This window comes from Mytilus californianus, unplaced genomic scaffold (genome assembly GCF_021869535.1).
Source record: "Mytilus californianus isolate M0D057914Y unplaced genomic scaffold, xbMytCali1.0.p SCAF_14, whole genome shotgun sequence".
In the NCBI taxonomy this organism is placed as follows: Eukaryota; Metazoa; Mollusca; class Bivalvia; order Mytilida; family Mytilidae; genus Mytilus; species Mytilus californianus.
In genome coordinates this window covers 37,581,367-37,599,407 of record NW_026262626.1, presented here as the reverse complement: position 1 = coordinate 37,599,407, position 18,041 = coordinate 37,581,367, and the positions used below count along the sequence as shown (strand labels likewise).

The following is an 18,041-nucleotide window of genomic DNA, read 5'->3' as shown; positions in this document are numbered from 1 at the left end:
TGGTGTCACTTTTACCGTTCTTGAGTTATGTCCCATTATAAAGTTTATAAAGTTATATGCAAAGGGGGGGAGGGGAGGGGGGGGGGGGGGGGTGCATCATCTCACATTCTCCATTAATTTATGATGTGTTCTATAGCTATATTTAGAAATGTGCATAATATCATAGGATCCATACACCTTAAGAATTTATAATATAATGACGTCATTTGTCTATGTTGAGATGGCATCTGTTACTCTGTTACTCAAAAAATAATAAATGTAAAAAGTTAAAGGTTCAAAGTGTATAGCTATATATGTATCTACTATCTGATCCTTAGAGACACAGTGCAGATTTTGGCCATTGCTTCTTGTTAGTCCAGAAATATTCATGAAAAATAACTTTCCAGAGATTGTGGGACACTTTGATAAAACTCAGAGAGTTTGAGTATAAATTATAATGTGTTTTTATTGTAGTTTGTTAAGAGAAAAGCTATTTGTAGGCCAATGTAGTTTGTTTTTAGGTGAATTCTTTTAAGATGTGAAAAAAGATGATGATGTTTTTTAATACAATTGAATGGCTTTTTCAGGGTGTAATTACAAATTTAAAAGATGGATATGGATTTATACAATGTACGGAGCGAGAAGCAAGGATGTTTTTCCACTTCAGTGAATTACTGGATCCAAAAAAAGAAGTCAAAACTAACGAAGAAGTAGAATTTACAGTAACACAGGTACACATAGTAGCATTGTTCAAGACCTATCTGTAGAAATCTTTGGTTATGTCTTTCACCAGAAATATTTTTCATATAGGTGCACCTTCATGATATTAGTCTAGCTACTGTATCTCAGTCCTAACTGTATTTAAGACGTTGAAGCCAAAATGAGGATTTTTTGGTAAGTGGGATATCCAAAATGATCCAAGCTAGCTCACTACTTGTTTTATATTGTCATTAATTATTTATTCCTAGGACTTGACAGTAGGACAGATTTTTTGCAACAAAATTTTCACATTTGCTTTATGTTAGTTCAAATGTGTTAAAAGTGAAATTTGATTTTTATGGTGATATTATTTTGAAAACAAAAATTTCTCTGACAGATTTAATTCATGTAAATCTTTGGGAATTATCTGAATCGATGTATGCACATTTTGTATGAAGCTCAAAAGCCAGTAAATTGTATTGCTTATACAAGGAAATTACGAGTTAATATAAAAATAAGATGTGGTATGATTGCCAATGAGTCAACTCTCCACAAGAGATCAAATTGACACAGAAATTAACAACTATTGTTCACAGTACAGCCTTCAACAAAGAGCAAAGCTCATACCACATAGTCAGCTATAAAAGGCCCCAAAATGACAAATGTAAAACAATTCAAATGAGAAAACTAATGGCCTATTTATGTACAAAATAATTAAATCAAGGTAATGATATGTTTTGTTTTAAAGATTCCTATACATTATTGTAACATCATGGAGAGCAGGAGATGTTGGTTTATATATGTATCAATATATACCCAACTACACAAAATATAGAATAGAACAAAATAAAATAAAAAAAAAACTACAGCAACAATCAGCTAGAGGTTAACAAAAAGAAGAAAAAAAACTAATTAATCAATTTATTTTCTCAGCCATTATTGCAATTATTTGTAAAGATTTTCTTAATATGAAATAAAATTTACCTAGCTTAAAAAAATTGATATGGTTTATGTTGTAAATTAAAGTGTTTAACTTTGCTTTCAGGATCCTTCAGCATCAAATGGTAACAAACTTATGGCTATCAGAATCAAATATTTATCTAAAGGAAGTGTATCATTTCTAGTCATCCATCCAGAAAAATACATTGGAACTGTGGATAAGGAACCCAACGCCCATAAAAGTCCAGGTAAATATTTATCATCAAAATCAACCTTGGAACTGTGGATAAGGAACCCAATGCCCATAGCCCCATACAGGGCTCGACACTAAGACTTGTCCGATTGTCCGGTACCAGATGTAAAAAAAGGTCGGACAAGTAAAAGCCATATCAAGCTTGTCCGACAGGAGAAGTAAAATCATTTTGTAGAAAATAAATTAAATCCAACTTTGATAATCAAAGTAATAAACAAAAATCCAGAAAAGAAGATAAAAAACAAATATTAATTTGACATGTTTACTTGCGATCAATTATTTAAAACTGGTTCTTTGTCAAAAACTTTATAACAGATAAAAGGCATACTATTCTTGGAAACCAGTCTTACCAATGGAATCAGCAGTGGGCTTTGTATATAAGGTAACAAGACACCGGCACGAAACAAATAGGAATCAACAAATAGGAATCGGCTCCATGTTTTCATCGATGGCGATATTTCGGGATCAAGACAAACCAGTACTTCCTTTCCCTACGTTATTCTGTTGCTTTATAATGAATATATTATAAATTTTATTCAACAAAAACATTTTAAAAATAAAAATGAAGAAATTATTGACCATAGAATTCAGAAAATCATATTTGATCATATTTAGACAAACAATTTTTGATTGTGTTTGAATAAACATTTTAATATATTAAAAACAAATCTGATTGTAGTAAGGCATTAATCATAATAATCAATATCAACATAAAAGACCAGGATACAAACCAAATGAGTGTAGACTGACAGGCCTACCAGACTGTGCCTGATGTGCAGAGTCTGATGAGATTTTGGCTTTGATGAAAACTAGAACCTAAGTCCTGTGACTAGACATGACTAGATTCAGTTGTTCTCGACTCATGTTTTTGAAAAGGATATCAAGAGATATAGATCAAATTCTGTTCTATTGTTTTAATTCATTTTGTTCATTGAATCAACCTAAAATGCAAAAAAGGTTAATATAAACTAAAGTTGTTTTTTGGTCAAGTTACAATTCCATTCGGACAAGTAAGTTTTGGTATGTACTTGTCCTATTGGGCAAGTTGAAAAAAAGTTATTGTAGAGGCCTACCATATAAGTCCAGGTATATATTTATTAGGGATGTCAATGGTGAAGAATTACTTATCATGAACTCATTGGCTTTACCAAATGATACTCGACTACTTGCTCAGAAAAGTATCTTCAAAAAGGAAACACAAACATTGAAACAAGGGACCCACAGTGAAGCACCATTGTATTGACTGATGATTTAGTCCATAAAAAATCATTCTTATACAGCAGAAACAATAATTTACAATTTTTTTAATCTTTGATATGAAATCAAACGTACCTATAGAAATCATCAGTGTATGTACTATGTATATATACTATTGCAGATATCCCAGATATGTACTATTGACTGTACATGTTTGTGTATTTATATTTATATGTTTACATCATAGGACCATTGTCATTCTTTGTTAACCTTATTTTCTATGTCAGATGCAGATTTGATCATTTTATGTCTGGTGAAAACCAATATTTTTCCAATTTAAATATTGATATACTTTATGCGAACAAATCAACACAACTGCATTGTTCTTTCAACTTTGAACTTGGGTCCAATTTAATTACTTTTATTCAATAGTTTTTAATGTGTAATTTTATTTACTATACATGTATCTATGAATTATTTCAGGTAAAATAAAAGAAGCTGAAACTGGAATTATAATATTTGATTTTGATGAAAAAATTCAGAAAATTTCTTACACAATCAAAGATGTCTTGGAACTGAAAAATGCTCCCAGATATGGAGATAAGGTAAGAAATAATGTGATTTACAGAAGTTTCAAAATTACCAGGTTCCAAATAGTTGATATATTTTAAAAGATATTTGCCAAATAAGTAATATTAAGCCAGAAATTTATATATATTTGCTCTTGGTTTTTGTCTTAAACGAAAGAAGCTGTCAGAGGTTAAAAAAACTTTGTGTTTACTGTTAATGTGTTAAAGATATAAGCATTTAAAAACTTTTGTGAAGAGAAGTCTTCACTGTAAAAATCTTTGAAGAAATAACAAGGATATAACCAGATTTTGCAGTAATGAAGTTTTAAATGTATTTAATAAAATAAAGTAAAGTAAAATTGTGATTACTTTGCAAAATTTTATCATGCTACTAAATCTTAAAGTCAGACAAGCTCAAACTAATAAGGCTTAGATCATCATTGAACATGATTAACCACACAAATATGATGATTCTTTTTTTGCTCGAGCATGAACTTTGAAACGGTAAGACAAAGAATCAACGAATGATAAAAATACAAAACACCATCTGGTAAGATTTTATAATTCTCTGAGGCATGCCTCACCTTCATGTGTCTTTTATTTCTTTGTCTCTTTTGCTGGTGTTAGATTTTTTATATTTTAACCATGGTATATCTCATATCTCAATCATTAAATATCTCGTATCTCAACCTGGTAAAATCTCATATCTCAACCCTGTTATTTCTAGTATCTCAACCCTGTTATTTCTCATATCTCAACCCTGTTATTTCTAATATCTCAACCATGTTATTTTTCATATCGCAACCATTTTGTATCTCATATCTCAACAATGTAATTTCTAGTATCTCAACCCTGTTATTTCTCTTATCTCAACCCTGTTATATCTCATATCTCAACCTTGGTTTATTTCATATCTCAACCATTTTATTTCTCATATCTCTACAATGGTATATCTCGCATCTCAACCATGTTATTTTTCATATCTCAACCCTGTTTTTTCTCATATCTCAACCTTGGTGTATCTCATATCTCAACCATGTTATTTCTCATATCTCAACAGTTGTATATCTTATATCTCAACCATGTTATTTCTCATATCTAAACCATTTTATTTCTCATATCTCAACCCTGTTATTTCTCATATCTCAACCATGTTGTATCTCATATCTCAACCATGTTATATCTCATATTTGAACCAACCAAGCATTAATGTATAATTTCAGGTGGAATTCAATCTCGGCGAAGTAAAATCAACTAAAACAAGAACCGGTGTAAACGTTAGAGTGGTTTTACGTAACCTCAACAACAAGTGTCAGGGATTTGTGGCCACATTGAAAGATAATTACGGATTTATTGAAAACTCTGATCATGAAAAGGAAGTCTTCTTTCACTTTAGGTAAGGCAGAATATCATAGAAATAAATGGAAATGTGTGGTATAAAACATTGTGACAGCAACCAGTCAACACAACCAAAAGACATTTATAGGTCATTGGAAATATTTTCAACAAGGGATGTGTGTCTTTTCCATATGTCAAACTCTTAATTGCTCCAAGACTAACATAGAGAATAAATTAAACTGAAATTATCAAAGATCTTAGGGGCTTCAGTGGCTGAGTGGTCTAAGTAGTTACTACTGTAATTACTAGCCAGTCAACACTGAGGTTGTGAGTTCGAACTTCGCTTGGGCGGATGCACTCGACTCCAATCTTAATTGACTAGGATTGTCAGTTTTCCTATCGAAGGTCGTGGTTTTCTCCGGGCACTCCGGCTTCCTCAACCAATAAAAACTGGCCGCCACAAAATAGCCCAAAAGCGGTGCTTAAAAGTGGCGTTAAAACACCAAAAATCAGAATCAAATCAAAGATCTTAAGCTTTCATCAAATCAAACTTTTCAACTAACAAAAAAACCAAATACGATGTAAAAACAACTGATGAAATCCCCAATTGGGAAACATTTTAATTATTGTCGTTTTGAACACTATATGCATAGGAATATAAATTGAATAAAATGTTCTTTTTACTCAAATTAAAAAAGAGTTAAATATTAAAAAAAACAGCTTTCTTTGACAATTGTTTTTTTTACAGCTCATATGAAGGTGATCCAAATGACCTTGATCTTGGAGATGAAGTGGAATATACACTCTGCAGAAAAAGTGCCAAACACAGTGCTGAAAATATACACAAACTGCCAAAAGGAACCATTCCAACGGAGGTTTGTATGCTATAATTTATACAATTTACAAAATAAGCCATTCTACACATGAACTATCAAAAGTAACCATTCCAACCAAGGCATGTATGTCCAAAATATACACATACTGCCAAAGATAACCATTCCCCCCAAAGTATGTATGCTTAGAATATAGACACACTGCCAAAAGTAACCATTTCACTCGAGGTATGTATGTTCGAACTATACTGTGGAGTTATCTATTTTTAAGGGTACCAATTTTCTTTGCTTGAGAGAACATGGTATTTTGATGGATATTTGAATTTTAAAAAGTCATACAAACTTATAAAAATTTATAGTTTGTTGAATTTATAGATTTATTTGTGCATTGATCAGATTATCTGGTAATGTTTATGCTCAATAAAGCGAAAAGTGCGTGATCATGATTGTCACACGAAAACCACACGACACTTGCGTTCAAGCTATCTATGACTTCTTTTATGGTTTTCAGATCTAATGGTCTTGGTTAGTCTGATTGTAAAAATTCAGCAAAGCCAAAATTGTAAATCAGATTTATTTATTGTGATGTTAGGTTTTAAACATACGAACAGTGTTCTCCCCAGAAATTTTGGATAGCATCACATTTGTCGTAAAAAATAAATAGTATTTTTTTTCAATGTCATTTGTCGCATCGCGATGATGCTCTATTTCCTTTAAGTAATGTTTAAATTGTTCAATTCATAACAAAGTATAGCAGTTGTTTCAGTTTATGTCTTCAATATTCATTTTTAGTTACACAATTATATTTTTACTATTGTCAGAAACTACCAACTAAATATCTAGTACAAAAAGAAAAAGAAAGTATCATATACTAATAAAATTTCAATTCAAAAACTATTCTGTTTATCATGTTAATGAAATTCATTGTTTCCTAGGACTCATTGTATTAGTCAGTGTTCTCCCCAGGCCCTTAAAGGACCGCGGGCCCGCGATGTATAATTTTTTACCATGGTGGTATCGTTCTTACCGCGATGTATAATTTTTCTCCGTGGTGCTAAAATTTTCAGTTAATAAATCGTAAATCGGTAAAGTTTTAAACGACTTGTTAAATCTTTTCCGTGCGGTTTAAAATTCTAGGTGAAATTTGACCAGTTCAAACCAGTTCAACACAGATTGTTTTCACCACGTGATCGATTTACCTTTATGAGGTTAACCTTTGTTGATTGGATTTAATCGATGTAATTAACACTTTTTACATGATTCTTTTGTGTTTTAATTTAGAGATCATAACTTTATGATCAAAGATAACTATTTTAAGGCTTAACTCACCACCTGACAAGTCGGCAAATACTTTGTACACAAACCGTGTTGACCCGATAGTTGTACACACGACGGTACATATTTTGTACATTATAAAGTTAGCTCAATACTTATATTATAGTTTTATATGTTTCTGATTAAACCATGGCCAAAATTATCTTTAATTATGACATAGTTATTGCATGATATTCCCGTTTCAAACTGTCAACAAGTAATTCAAAGGGGAAGGATCATATGACCCAGTTAGTTCACATAGAATATTCAAGATTATTTACAATTAACTGCAATCTATTCTATTTTATAAATAAAATGCATGACTGTATCTTCAAACTGGATATCTATATCCATATGATCATTAATGAATAACAGACAACAAATGGAAGTTTTTAACGACCTTGACTGGCTATACAGCCCTTGCACAGTCGGTAAACAACAGAAGCACATGTTAAATCTATTTATATCTACAGTTCTACTTCCTGTCATTTAGGCGGGAAAATAGGGAGACTTTGTTCTTGACATTGAATATGGTTACTTATAGATCTATAGACCTAAGATAAATTTATAGATTTAGGAATTCTTTTTAAATGGGTCATGACAAATAAAGTTTTAGATTTCAGTGCAGTATTAAGTCTGTATCTATGTTTGATTATCACCAAAGACAAGAAAGGTTAATATTTACATGTACATGAAATCTATGGCAAAATGTTTTAAAATTTATGAAAAATTTCTTTTTATCAAAATTTAAGATAGAAACTGGTTCAAATTATAACACAATTTTGTTCTTGTTAATTTTATATCTCCTTATGACAGGAATCCTTTCACATACAACAACTTTCTTTCTAGAAACTAGAAAGTTTTTTAAATTGAATATTTTTGTTCTCTTTTGAATCTGGGAACAGTATATCTAACAATGTATATGTTCCTGTTTGAATGATATTTTATTTTTATTGATCATGGATTTTATAAAAGATTTAATTACTTTAAATTTAGATGAATATTATGTAATGAATCATGTTTTATTTATTTTTAAAAAATATTAAAAGTATACAAACTGTTTATTGATCTTTTTAACCAATAATATTCTGACATAACACAGTACCACAGTATTAAAACAAAACAAGAGACATAAAAACTGCAGTAACTAGAAATATAGCGTTGCCACGCGCCACAACTGATTGTATGAATCATTTCACCAAGCTGTTCACACGCGTTACCCTGGTGCTATCCAAAAATCCTGTGGAGAACACTGTTAGTCCCAGTTGTTTCTCATCAAAAAGATATATAATTTTAAGAAGTTAAGCTACTTTAATCACTAAATTGAAACAATGCATTTACATAGAAATAAATACATTTAGCAAGGAGATCTAACAAATAGTCTGTTAATGCATGTGGAATGCGTAGTTTTTATACGACCGCAAAAAAATTTTGTGGTCGTATATTGGTATGACGTTGGCGTCGTCGTCGTCGTCCGGCGTCGTCGTCGTCCGGCGTCGTCGTCCGAATACACATTGGTTTTCGCACTCTAACTTTAGTTTAAGTAAATGGATCTTTTTGAAATTTGACCATAAGGTTAAATACCACAAAAGGAAGGTTGGGATTGATTTTGGGGGTTATGGTACCAACAGTTAAGGAATTAGGGGCCAAAAAGGGGCCAAAAATAAGCATTTTCTAGTTTCCAGACAATAACTGTGGAACGGTGTATGGATCACTCTGAAATTATACTACAAGTTTCCATACCACAAAGGGATGGTTAGGATTTGCTTTGGGGGGTTATGGCTCAAACCGTTTAGGAATTAGAGGCAAAAAAGGGGGGAAAACAAGGTTGTCCTGGTTAATGGACAAATACTTTAGTACAGAACATAATTTAAAGCAGTGTAAGGGAGATAAATCAAATACATCATTGAAATTATCTCCCTTACACTGCTTTTAAATTATGTATAAAGTAATGGTTAATGAACAATAAAGATAATTTAAAACAGTGTAAGGGAGGTAATCAAAATACAACGTTTTGGTTACTTCCCTTACACTGCTTTTAAATTATGTTTAAAGAAATGCATATTTATAAAGGAAGACCAGTAAAAATATCTGCAAATGTTGCATCTTTTTTTTTTTACAAAAAAATCCATATGAAAGATTTGACACTATATTTTTAATTATATTATAGAATAGATTAAGTTAGCACTATGGTAAATTTAAATGGGTAATTATGGTTGCCAACTCCATTGGAAATTTGAATTGAGATTATGACCATATCTTGAGGGAAAGAATTTTTTGGGGGAAAAAAAAGGGGGGGGGGGGGGGGGGGGGATAAAAAGAAATTGCGGGGGGTCAATTTTTTCTCATTTCAGATTTCAGAAATTAAAAAAATTATTCTTCAAATATTGAATATAAGAAGAAATCTTTAATTGCACAGTATGGCGCATTAAATTTGTAAAATCTTTGATCACATTTATTTATTTGTTATGCCGAATCCAACAGTGTATTTAGATTTTTAATTTTGGGTCCAGTTTTCAAATTGGTCTACATTAAGGTCCAAAGGGTCCAAAATTAAACTTTGTTTGATTATAGCAAAAATTGAATATATGAGGTTCTTTGATATGCTGAATCTAAACATGTATTTAGATTTTTGATTTTTGGCCCAGTTTTCAAGTTGGTCCAAATTGGGGTCCAAAATTGAACTTTGTTTGATTTCAACAAAAATTGAATATATGGGGTTCCTTGATATGCTGAATCTAACCATGTATTTAGATTTTTTATTTGTGGACCCCGTTATCAAATTGGTTCATATTGAGGTCAAAAGGGTCCAAAATTAAACTTTGTTTGATTTCATCTAAAATTGAATTATTGGGGTTCTTTGATATTCCAAATCTAACCGTGTATTTAGATTTTTAATTTTGGGTCCTGTTTTTGAAATTGGTCTACATTAAGGTCCAAAGGGTCCAAAATTAAACTTAGTTTGATTTTAACAAAAATTGAATTCTTGGGGTTCTTTGATATGCTGAATCTAAACATGTGTTTAGATTTTTGATTATGGGCCCAGTTTTCAAGTTGGTCCAAGATAGGGTCCAGTATTTTAACTTTGTTTGATTTCAACAAAAATTGAATATATGGGGTTCTTTGATATCCTGAATCTAAACATGTATTTAGATTTTTGATTATGGGCCCAGTTTTCAAGTTGGTCCAAATTGGGGTCCAAAATTAAACTTTGTTTGATTTCAACAAAAATTTAATATATGAGGTTCTTTGATATGCTGAATCTAACCATGTATTTAGATTTTTTATTTGTAGGCCCCGTTATCAAATTGATTCATATTGAGGTCAAAAGGGTCCAAAATTAAACTTTGTTTGATTTTATCAAAAATTGAATTATTGGGGTTCTTTGATATGCCATATCTAACCGTGTTTTTAGATTTTTAATTTGGGTCCCGTTTTTTAAATTGGTTTTCATTGAGGTCCAAAGGGTCCAAAATTAAACTTAGTTTGATTTTAACAAAAATTGAATTCTTGGGGTTCTTTGATATGCTGAATCTAAACATGTGTCTAGATTTTTTATTATGGGCCCAGTTTTCAAGTTGGTCCAAGTTGGGGTCTAAAATTAAACTTTTTTTGATTTCAACAAAAATTGAATATATGGGGTTCTTTGATATGCTGAATCTAACCATGAATTTAGATTTTTTATTTGTGGGCCCCGCTATCAAGTTGGTTCATATTGAGGTCAAAAGGGTCCAAAATTAAACTTTGTTTGATTTCATCAAAAATTGAATTATTGGGTTCTTTGATATTCCAAATCTAACCGTGTATTTAGATTTTTAATTTTAAGTCCCGTTTTTTAAATTGGTCTACATTAAGGTCCAAAGGGTCCAAAATTAAACTTAGTTTGATTTTAGCAAAAATTGTGTTCTTAGGGTTATTTGATATGCTGAATCTAAACATGTGTTTAGATTTTTGATTATGGGCCCAGTTTTCAAGTTTGTCCAAGTTGGGGTCCAAAATTAAACTTTGTTTGATTTTAACAAAAATTGAATATATGGGGTTCTTTGATATGCTGAATCTAACCATGTATTTTGATTTTGGACATTGGACCATAATAGGTAAATTAAAAAAATTCAAGTTCTTAGACCACATTCTTTCTGTGTCAGAAACCTATGCTGTGTCAAATATTTAATCACAATCCAAATTCAGAGCTGTATCAAGCTTGAATGTTGTGTCCATACTTGACCCAACTGTTCAGGGTTCGACCTCTGCGGTCGTATCAAGCTGCGCCCCAGCGAAGCATTTTATTCCTTTTGGGATCATTATTATTCTGTCAGCTGTGCCATTTGTGCGTCTGTAGTTATTATCGTAAAAATGTGGATTTTGGTCATAGCTGTTCCGCTTACAATGAATCCCGCATCCTATCCATAGTTTGTACAAATATTTCAATGGCGGTCGAAGAAAAATTAACAGAAATAAACAATGTTTGACAAGCGATTTGGAATGAATATGAAGCTTTTAATACAATAAATGGATTAACTTGAGCAAATTTTTCATCACGTTCTAATGAAGTAACAAACTTATTTTGCTGAAAATCAGAATGTTTAATGTACGCTCTCGAGTAAGAAGTACCGGAAAGGAAATACTTCTTTAAAAGTTGTTAATTTGAAATAACATACAACCAATCTGTAAAGTCAGTGCTTTCACCTCTTTTCTAAAGAAATAAATCATTTATATCTTTGAATCTCTTCACTTATAAATGAAAAATTGCTGTTACATTGGCATAACAAAAATTGCGTACTTGTACAACTTGAATTTGTCAGCCATTTTGTCAACATCGAGGTACCCCACGTAGTTTTTTCTTCTCTTAGGAGACGGTTATGCCATGATGCAATCGTAGAATTCGAATTGTCCTTATGATTTTCTGATTCTATTTTCTCGATGTCAAAATTTTCGATTGGACCACGTGTTATTAGTCATGTCATAAGTGTCATCTTAGGGTATTCGTATCCAAACATTTATCACGCAAAGGGCAATTAACACCTATTTAATCACTCTTAATTGTCTGTATTGTCAGACTTGAAGGGATTACAATTAAAGGTGATATATTTTTTATGATTACAAGCGGTAATTAGATGGAAGTTCAAAATTTAGGACATCAATTTTGCAGCAATGTATAGATAATAGAGCAAGGCTTCCAAAACGGTCATATATTCCGGTCATTTGTATAATGTCCGGTAAAAGTCCGGCTGGGCAAAGCATGAAACGGACATCTACTTTTTAGTTTTCAAGGCTTAAGTCTTAAGAGACGGGTCATTTTAACATAATTCGCGATCTTTTTGACCCAACCTTTTGCCTTTAACAGCCACACATTTCCGGTCATAAAAGTGACATGACCATTAAGTACTATCAAAACAACCCCTACTTTAATACCTTCTCATTTTAATCGAGGCTAATTAGTTGTCGAACAGCTGAAATTTACCTGATCAGGTGACAGGTAAACTATTTTGAACCGGACATTGATCGGTCTATTCAAAGTTATTTTCTTACATTTCAGCGGTTTGCATCTAATTAATTTAGTTAAAAAGATTTAAATTATCAGAAATACGTTTACAAATATGATTTGATGAAAAAATTAAAAAGGTGAAAATGAAAAATCGTCATAACCACGTTGTTTGAACCAGAGACATGTCTCTGTTTGAACTAGTACACGTGTGCGCAGGTGTGAAATTTAATTATGCATCCTAATTTCTTCAAAAAATGCTTAAATTGTCATTGATACATTTATCTCACGTTTATTTCGAATATTTTCTTGAAGAAATAACGTAGAATGAGCTACTTACACTCATTCATGCTTTGCAAACGTACACGGAATTTACGTATCCGTCTCTGGTCCATGTTTTACCATTGTCAAGATAACATCCCGTTTAGATTTAAAAAACGAAAGTAAAGTTTTTGACAACGTTATTTTGCACAAATAAAGAGTCTAAGCAGATATAAGTACGCTGATGTTGTACACTTCGAATGATGCACTGCCAATTAAATAGTTAACGTCAGAACTTCGAATTTGAATCAAAGAAAGTTTAATATCGTTTTTTTTTTTAATGTCAATCATTGGGATGGCCAACTCGGCAACTGATTACCATAATTGCCTTTTATTTATTTAGTCTTAAGGGATTAAAATCGGGATAATATATATAAAATGTCCGGCTGGCTAAAAATAATTTTGGAAGCCCTGTAATAGAGACAAGAAAAAATAGCATCATCAAAATAATTATAGCGTCGCGGAAATAATTATAGTGTCATGGGAAAAAATTATAGCGTCACGGTGCCGTGACGCTAAAACGGCCTGGGGAGATCACTGACGAAAAAACAAAATTATTTAATTCTGTATCAGAAAATGCATTCAGAATTAAGAATATGATTTTTGTTGAGCCTGCGACTTTTGTCGCAGAAAGCTCGACATAGGGATAGTGATCCGGCGGCGGCGTTAGCTAACTTCTTAAAAGCTTTATACTTTAGAAGGTGGAAGATCTGGATGCTTCATACTTTGTTTATGGATGCCTCATGTTACGAAGTTTCTGTCAGTCACATGTCCAATGTCCTTGACCTCATTTTCATGGTTCAATGACTACTTGAAAAAAAAGTTAAGATTTTTTGTAATGTTAAATTCTCTCTTATTATAAGTAATAGGATAACTATATTTGGTATGTGCGTACCTTGCAAGGTCCTCATGCCCGTCAGACAGTTTTCACTTGACCTCGACCTCATTTCATGGATCAGTGAACAAGGTTAAGTTTTGGTGGTCAAGTCCATATCTCAGATACTATAAGCAATAGGTCTTGTATATCCGGTGTATGGAAGGACTGTAAGGTGTACATGTCCAACTGGCAGGTGTCATCTGACCTTGACCTCATTTTCATGTTTCAGTGGTTATAGTTAAGTTTTTGTGTTTTGGTCTGTTTTTCTTATACTGTATGCAATAGGTCTACTATATTTGGTGTATGGAATGATTGTAAGGTGTACATGTCTAGCTGGCAGGTGTCATCTGACCTTGACCTCATTTTCATGGTTCAGTGGTCAATGTTAAGTTTTTGAGTTTTGGTCTTTTTTTCTAATACTATATGCAATAGTTCAACTATATTTGGTGTATGGAAATATTTTATGATCTATATGTCAGTCACACAGGTTTTATTTGACCTTGACCTCATTTTCAAGGTTCATTGCTCAATGTTTAGTTTTTATACGACCGCAAAAAAATTTTGTGGTCGTATATTGGTATGACGTTGGCGTCGTCGTCGTCGTCGTCGTCGTCGTCGTCGTCCGGCGTCGTCGTCGTCCGGCGTCGTCGTCCGAATACATATTGGTTTTCGCACTCTAACTTTAGTTTAAGTGAATGGATCTTTTTGAAATTTGACCATAAGGTTAAATACCACAAAAGGAAGGTTGGGATTGATTTTCGGGGTTATGGTACCAACAGTTAAGGAATTAGGGGCCAAAAAGGGGCCAAAAATGAGCATTTTCTAGTTTCCAGACAATAACTGTGGAAGGGTGTATGGATCTCTCTGAAATTATACTACAAGTTTCCATACCACAAAGGGATGGTTAGGATTTGCTTTGGGGGGTTATGGCTCAAACCGTTTAGGAATTAGGGGCAAAAAAGGGGGAAAAACAAGGTTGTCCTGGTTAATGGACAAATACTTTAGTACAAAACATAATTTAAAGCAGTGTAAGGGAGATAAATCAAATACATCATTGAAATTATCTCCCTTACACTGCTTTTAAATTATGTATAAAGTAATGGTTAATGAACAATAAAGATAATCTAAAACAGTGTAAGGGAGGTAATCCAAATACAACGTTTTGGTTACTTCCCTTACACTGCTTTTAAATTATGTTTAAAGAAATGCATATTTATAAAGGAAGACCAGTAAAAATATCTGCAAATGTTTTCATCTTTTTTTTTTACAAAAAAATCCATATGAAAGATTTGACACTATATTTTTATTAATTCTATTATAAAATAGATTAAGTTAGCACTATGGTAAATTTAAATGGGTAATTATGGTTGCCAACTCCATTGGAAATTTGAATTGAGATTATGACCATATCTTGAGGGAAAGAATTTTTTTGGGGGAAAAAGGGGGGGGGGGGGGGATAAAAAGAAATTGTGGGGGGCCAATTTTTTCTCATTTCAGATTTCAGAAATTAAAAAGAATTATTCTTCAAATATTATTTTTTTTTCAAATTTCAAATATTGAAAAATTTCAAGAAGTAATCTTTAATTGCACAGTATGGCGCATTAGATTTGTAAAATCTTTGATCACATTTATTTATTTGTTATGCCGAATCTAACAGTGTATTTAGATTTTTAATTTTGGGTCCAGTTTTCAAATTGGTCTACATTAATGTCCAAAGGGTCCAAAATTAAACTTTGTTTGATTTTAGCAAAAATTGAATATATGAGGTTCTTTGATATGCTGAATCTAAACATGTATTTAGATTTTTGATTTTTGGCCCAGTTTTCAAGTTGGTCCAAATTGGGGTCCAAAATTAAACTTTGTTTGATTTCAACAAAAATTGAATATATGGGGTTCTTTGATATGCTGAATCTAACCATGTATTTAGATTTTTTATTTGTGGACCCTGTTATCTAATTGGTTCATATTGAGGTCAAAAGGGTCCAAAATTAAACTTTGTTTGATTTCATCTAAAATTGAATTATTGGGGTTCTTTGATATTCCAAATCTAACCCTGTATTTAGGTTTTTTAATTTTTGGGTCCTGTTTTTAAATTGGTCTACATTGAGGTCCAAAGGGTCCAAATTAAACTTAGTTTGATTTTAACAAAAATTGAATTCTTGGGGTTCTTTGATTTGCTGAATCTAAACATGTGTTTAGATTTTTGATTATGGGCCCAGTTTTCAAGTTGGTCCAAGATAGGGTCCAGTATTTAAACTTTGTTTGATTTCAACAAAAATTGAATATATGGGGTTCTTTGATATGCTGAATCTAAACATGTATTTAGATTTTTGATTATGGGCCCAGTTTTCAAGTTGGTCCAAATTGGGGTCCAAAATTAAACTTTGTTTGATTTCAACAAAAATTGAATATATGAGGTTCTTTGATATGCTGAATCTAACCATGTATTTAGATTTTTTATTTGTAGGCCCCGCTATCAAATTGGTTCATATTGAGGTCAAAAGGGTCCAAAATTATACTTTGTTTGATTTCATCGAAAATTGAATTATTGGGGTTCTTTGATATGCCAAATCTAACCGTGTTTTTAGATTTTTAATTTGGGTCCCGTTTTTTAAATTGGTCTTCATTGAGGTCCAAAGGGTCCAAAATTAAACTTAGTTTGATTTTAACAAAAATTGAATTCTTGGGGTTCTTTGATATGCTGAATCTAAACATGTGTTTAGATTTTTGATTATGGGCCAAGTTTTCAAGTTGGTCCAAGTTGGGGTCCAAAATTATACTTTTTTTGATTTCAACAAAAATTGAATATATGGGGTTCTTTGATATGCTGAATCTAACCATGAATTTAGATTTTTTATTTGTGGGCCCCGCTATCAAATTGGTTCATATTGAGGTCAAAAGGGTCCAAAATTAAACTTTGTTTGATTTCATCAAAAATTGAATTATTGGGGTTTTTTGATATTCCAAATCTAACCGTGTATTTAGATTTTTAATTTTAAGTCCCGTTTTTTAAATTGGTCTACATTAAGGTCCAAAGGGTCCAAAATTAAACTTAGTTTGATTTTATCAAAAATTGAATTCTTGGGGTTCTTTGATATGCTGAATCTAAACATGTGTTTAGATTTTTGATTATGGGCCCAGTTTTCAAGTTTGTCCAAGTTGGGGTCCAAAATTAAACTTTGTTTGATTTTAACAAAAATTGAATATATGGGGTTCTTTGATATGCTGAATCTAACCATGTATTTTGATTTTGGACATTGGACCATAATAGGTAAATTAAAAAAATTCAAGTTCTTAGACCACATTCTTTCTGTGTCAGAAACCTATGCTGTGTCAAATATTTAATAACAATCCAAATTCAGAGCTGTATCAAGCTTGAATGTTGTGTCCATACTTGCCCCAACTGTTCAGGGTTCGACCTCTGCGGTCGTATCAAGCTGCGCCCCAGCGAAGCATTTTATTGTGTTTTGGTCTGTTTTTCTTAAACTATAAGCAATAGGTCAACTATATTTGTTGTATGGAAGAATTGTTAGCTGTACATGCCTGCCTAGCATGGTTCATCTGACCTTGACCTCATTTTCATGGTTCATTGGTCAATGTTTAGTTTACTTGGTTAATGTTAAGTTTATGTGACAGTTGTAATAAAGCTTTATATTTAGGACTATCAACATCATATCAATGATTAGTAAAGAAGGCGAGACATTTCAGCGTGTGCACCCTTGTTAATTAAAAAAATTAATTTCATACTATATGATAATTTATTTAAATTACAGGAAATTCTTCGTGATAAAGGCCAACAGCAGGGGAAAGTATTGCGACCAATGAGAATTGTCAATCCTGATCAAGAAGAATACTGTGGACTTGTACAACCTTTCAATGTTGAAGGTATATTATATTGTTACTGTTAATATATCTTGTTTAACATTGTTAATATGAATATTATAATTGAAAATATTATAAACAGAAGAAATATAATGTTCAATTTGTTCATTACACATGTTTTCCAAAAAAAAAAAAATTGTATGCCCCGCCGTAGCGGAGGGAGCATTAAGTTTTACCCTTGTCCGTCCCTATGTCCCAAAATTGGTTTCCGTTCTCTAACTTTAACTTTAGTTTGCCTCAACCAAATGTTATAAAACTTATACACAATGCTTATTACCACAAAACACAGATCATATTTGAATTTTTGGGATGTCACTTTCACTGTTCTAGAGTTATGCCCCTTTACAAATGGAAAAAT

General features: G+C 31.9%; 1 protein-coding gene across 1 annotated transcript in view; it reads left to right on the top strand.

Moving 5' to 3' along the window:
* Positions 1-18,041, top strand: part of LOC127724481 (cold shock domain-containing protein E1-like) — a 51,936-nt gene that overhangs the window by 29,577 nt on the left and 4,318 nt on the right. Inside the window, exons 10-15 of the mRNA XM_052231462.1 lie at positions 567-710; positions 1,724-1,865; positions 3,551-3,672; positions 4,860-5,032; positions 5,723-5,849; positions 17,575-17,686. Of these exons, the coding sequence (XP_052087422.1) occupies positions 567-710; positions 1,724-1,865; positions 3,551-3,672; positions 4,860-5,032; positions 5,723-5,849; positions 17,575-17,686 (820 nt within the window). The remainder of the gene's footprint in view (positions 1-566; positions 711-1,723; positions 1,866-3,550; positions 3,673-4,859; positions 5,033-5,722; positions 5,850-17,574; positions 17,687-18,041) is intronic.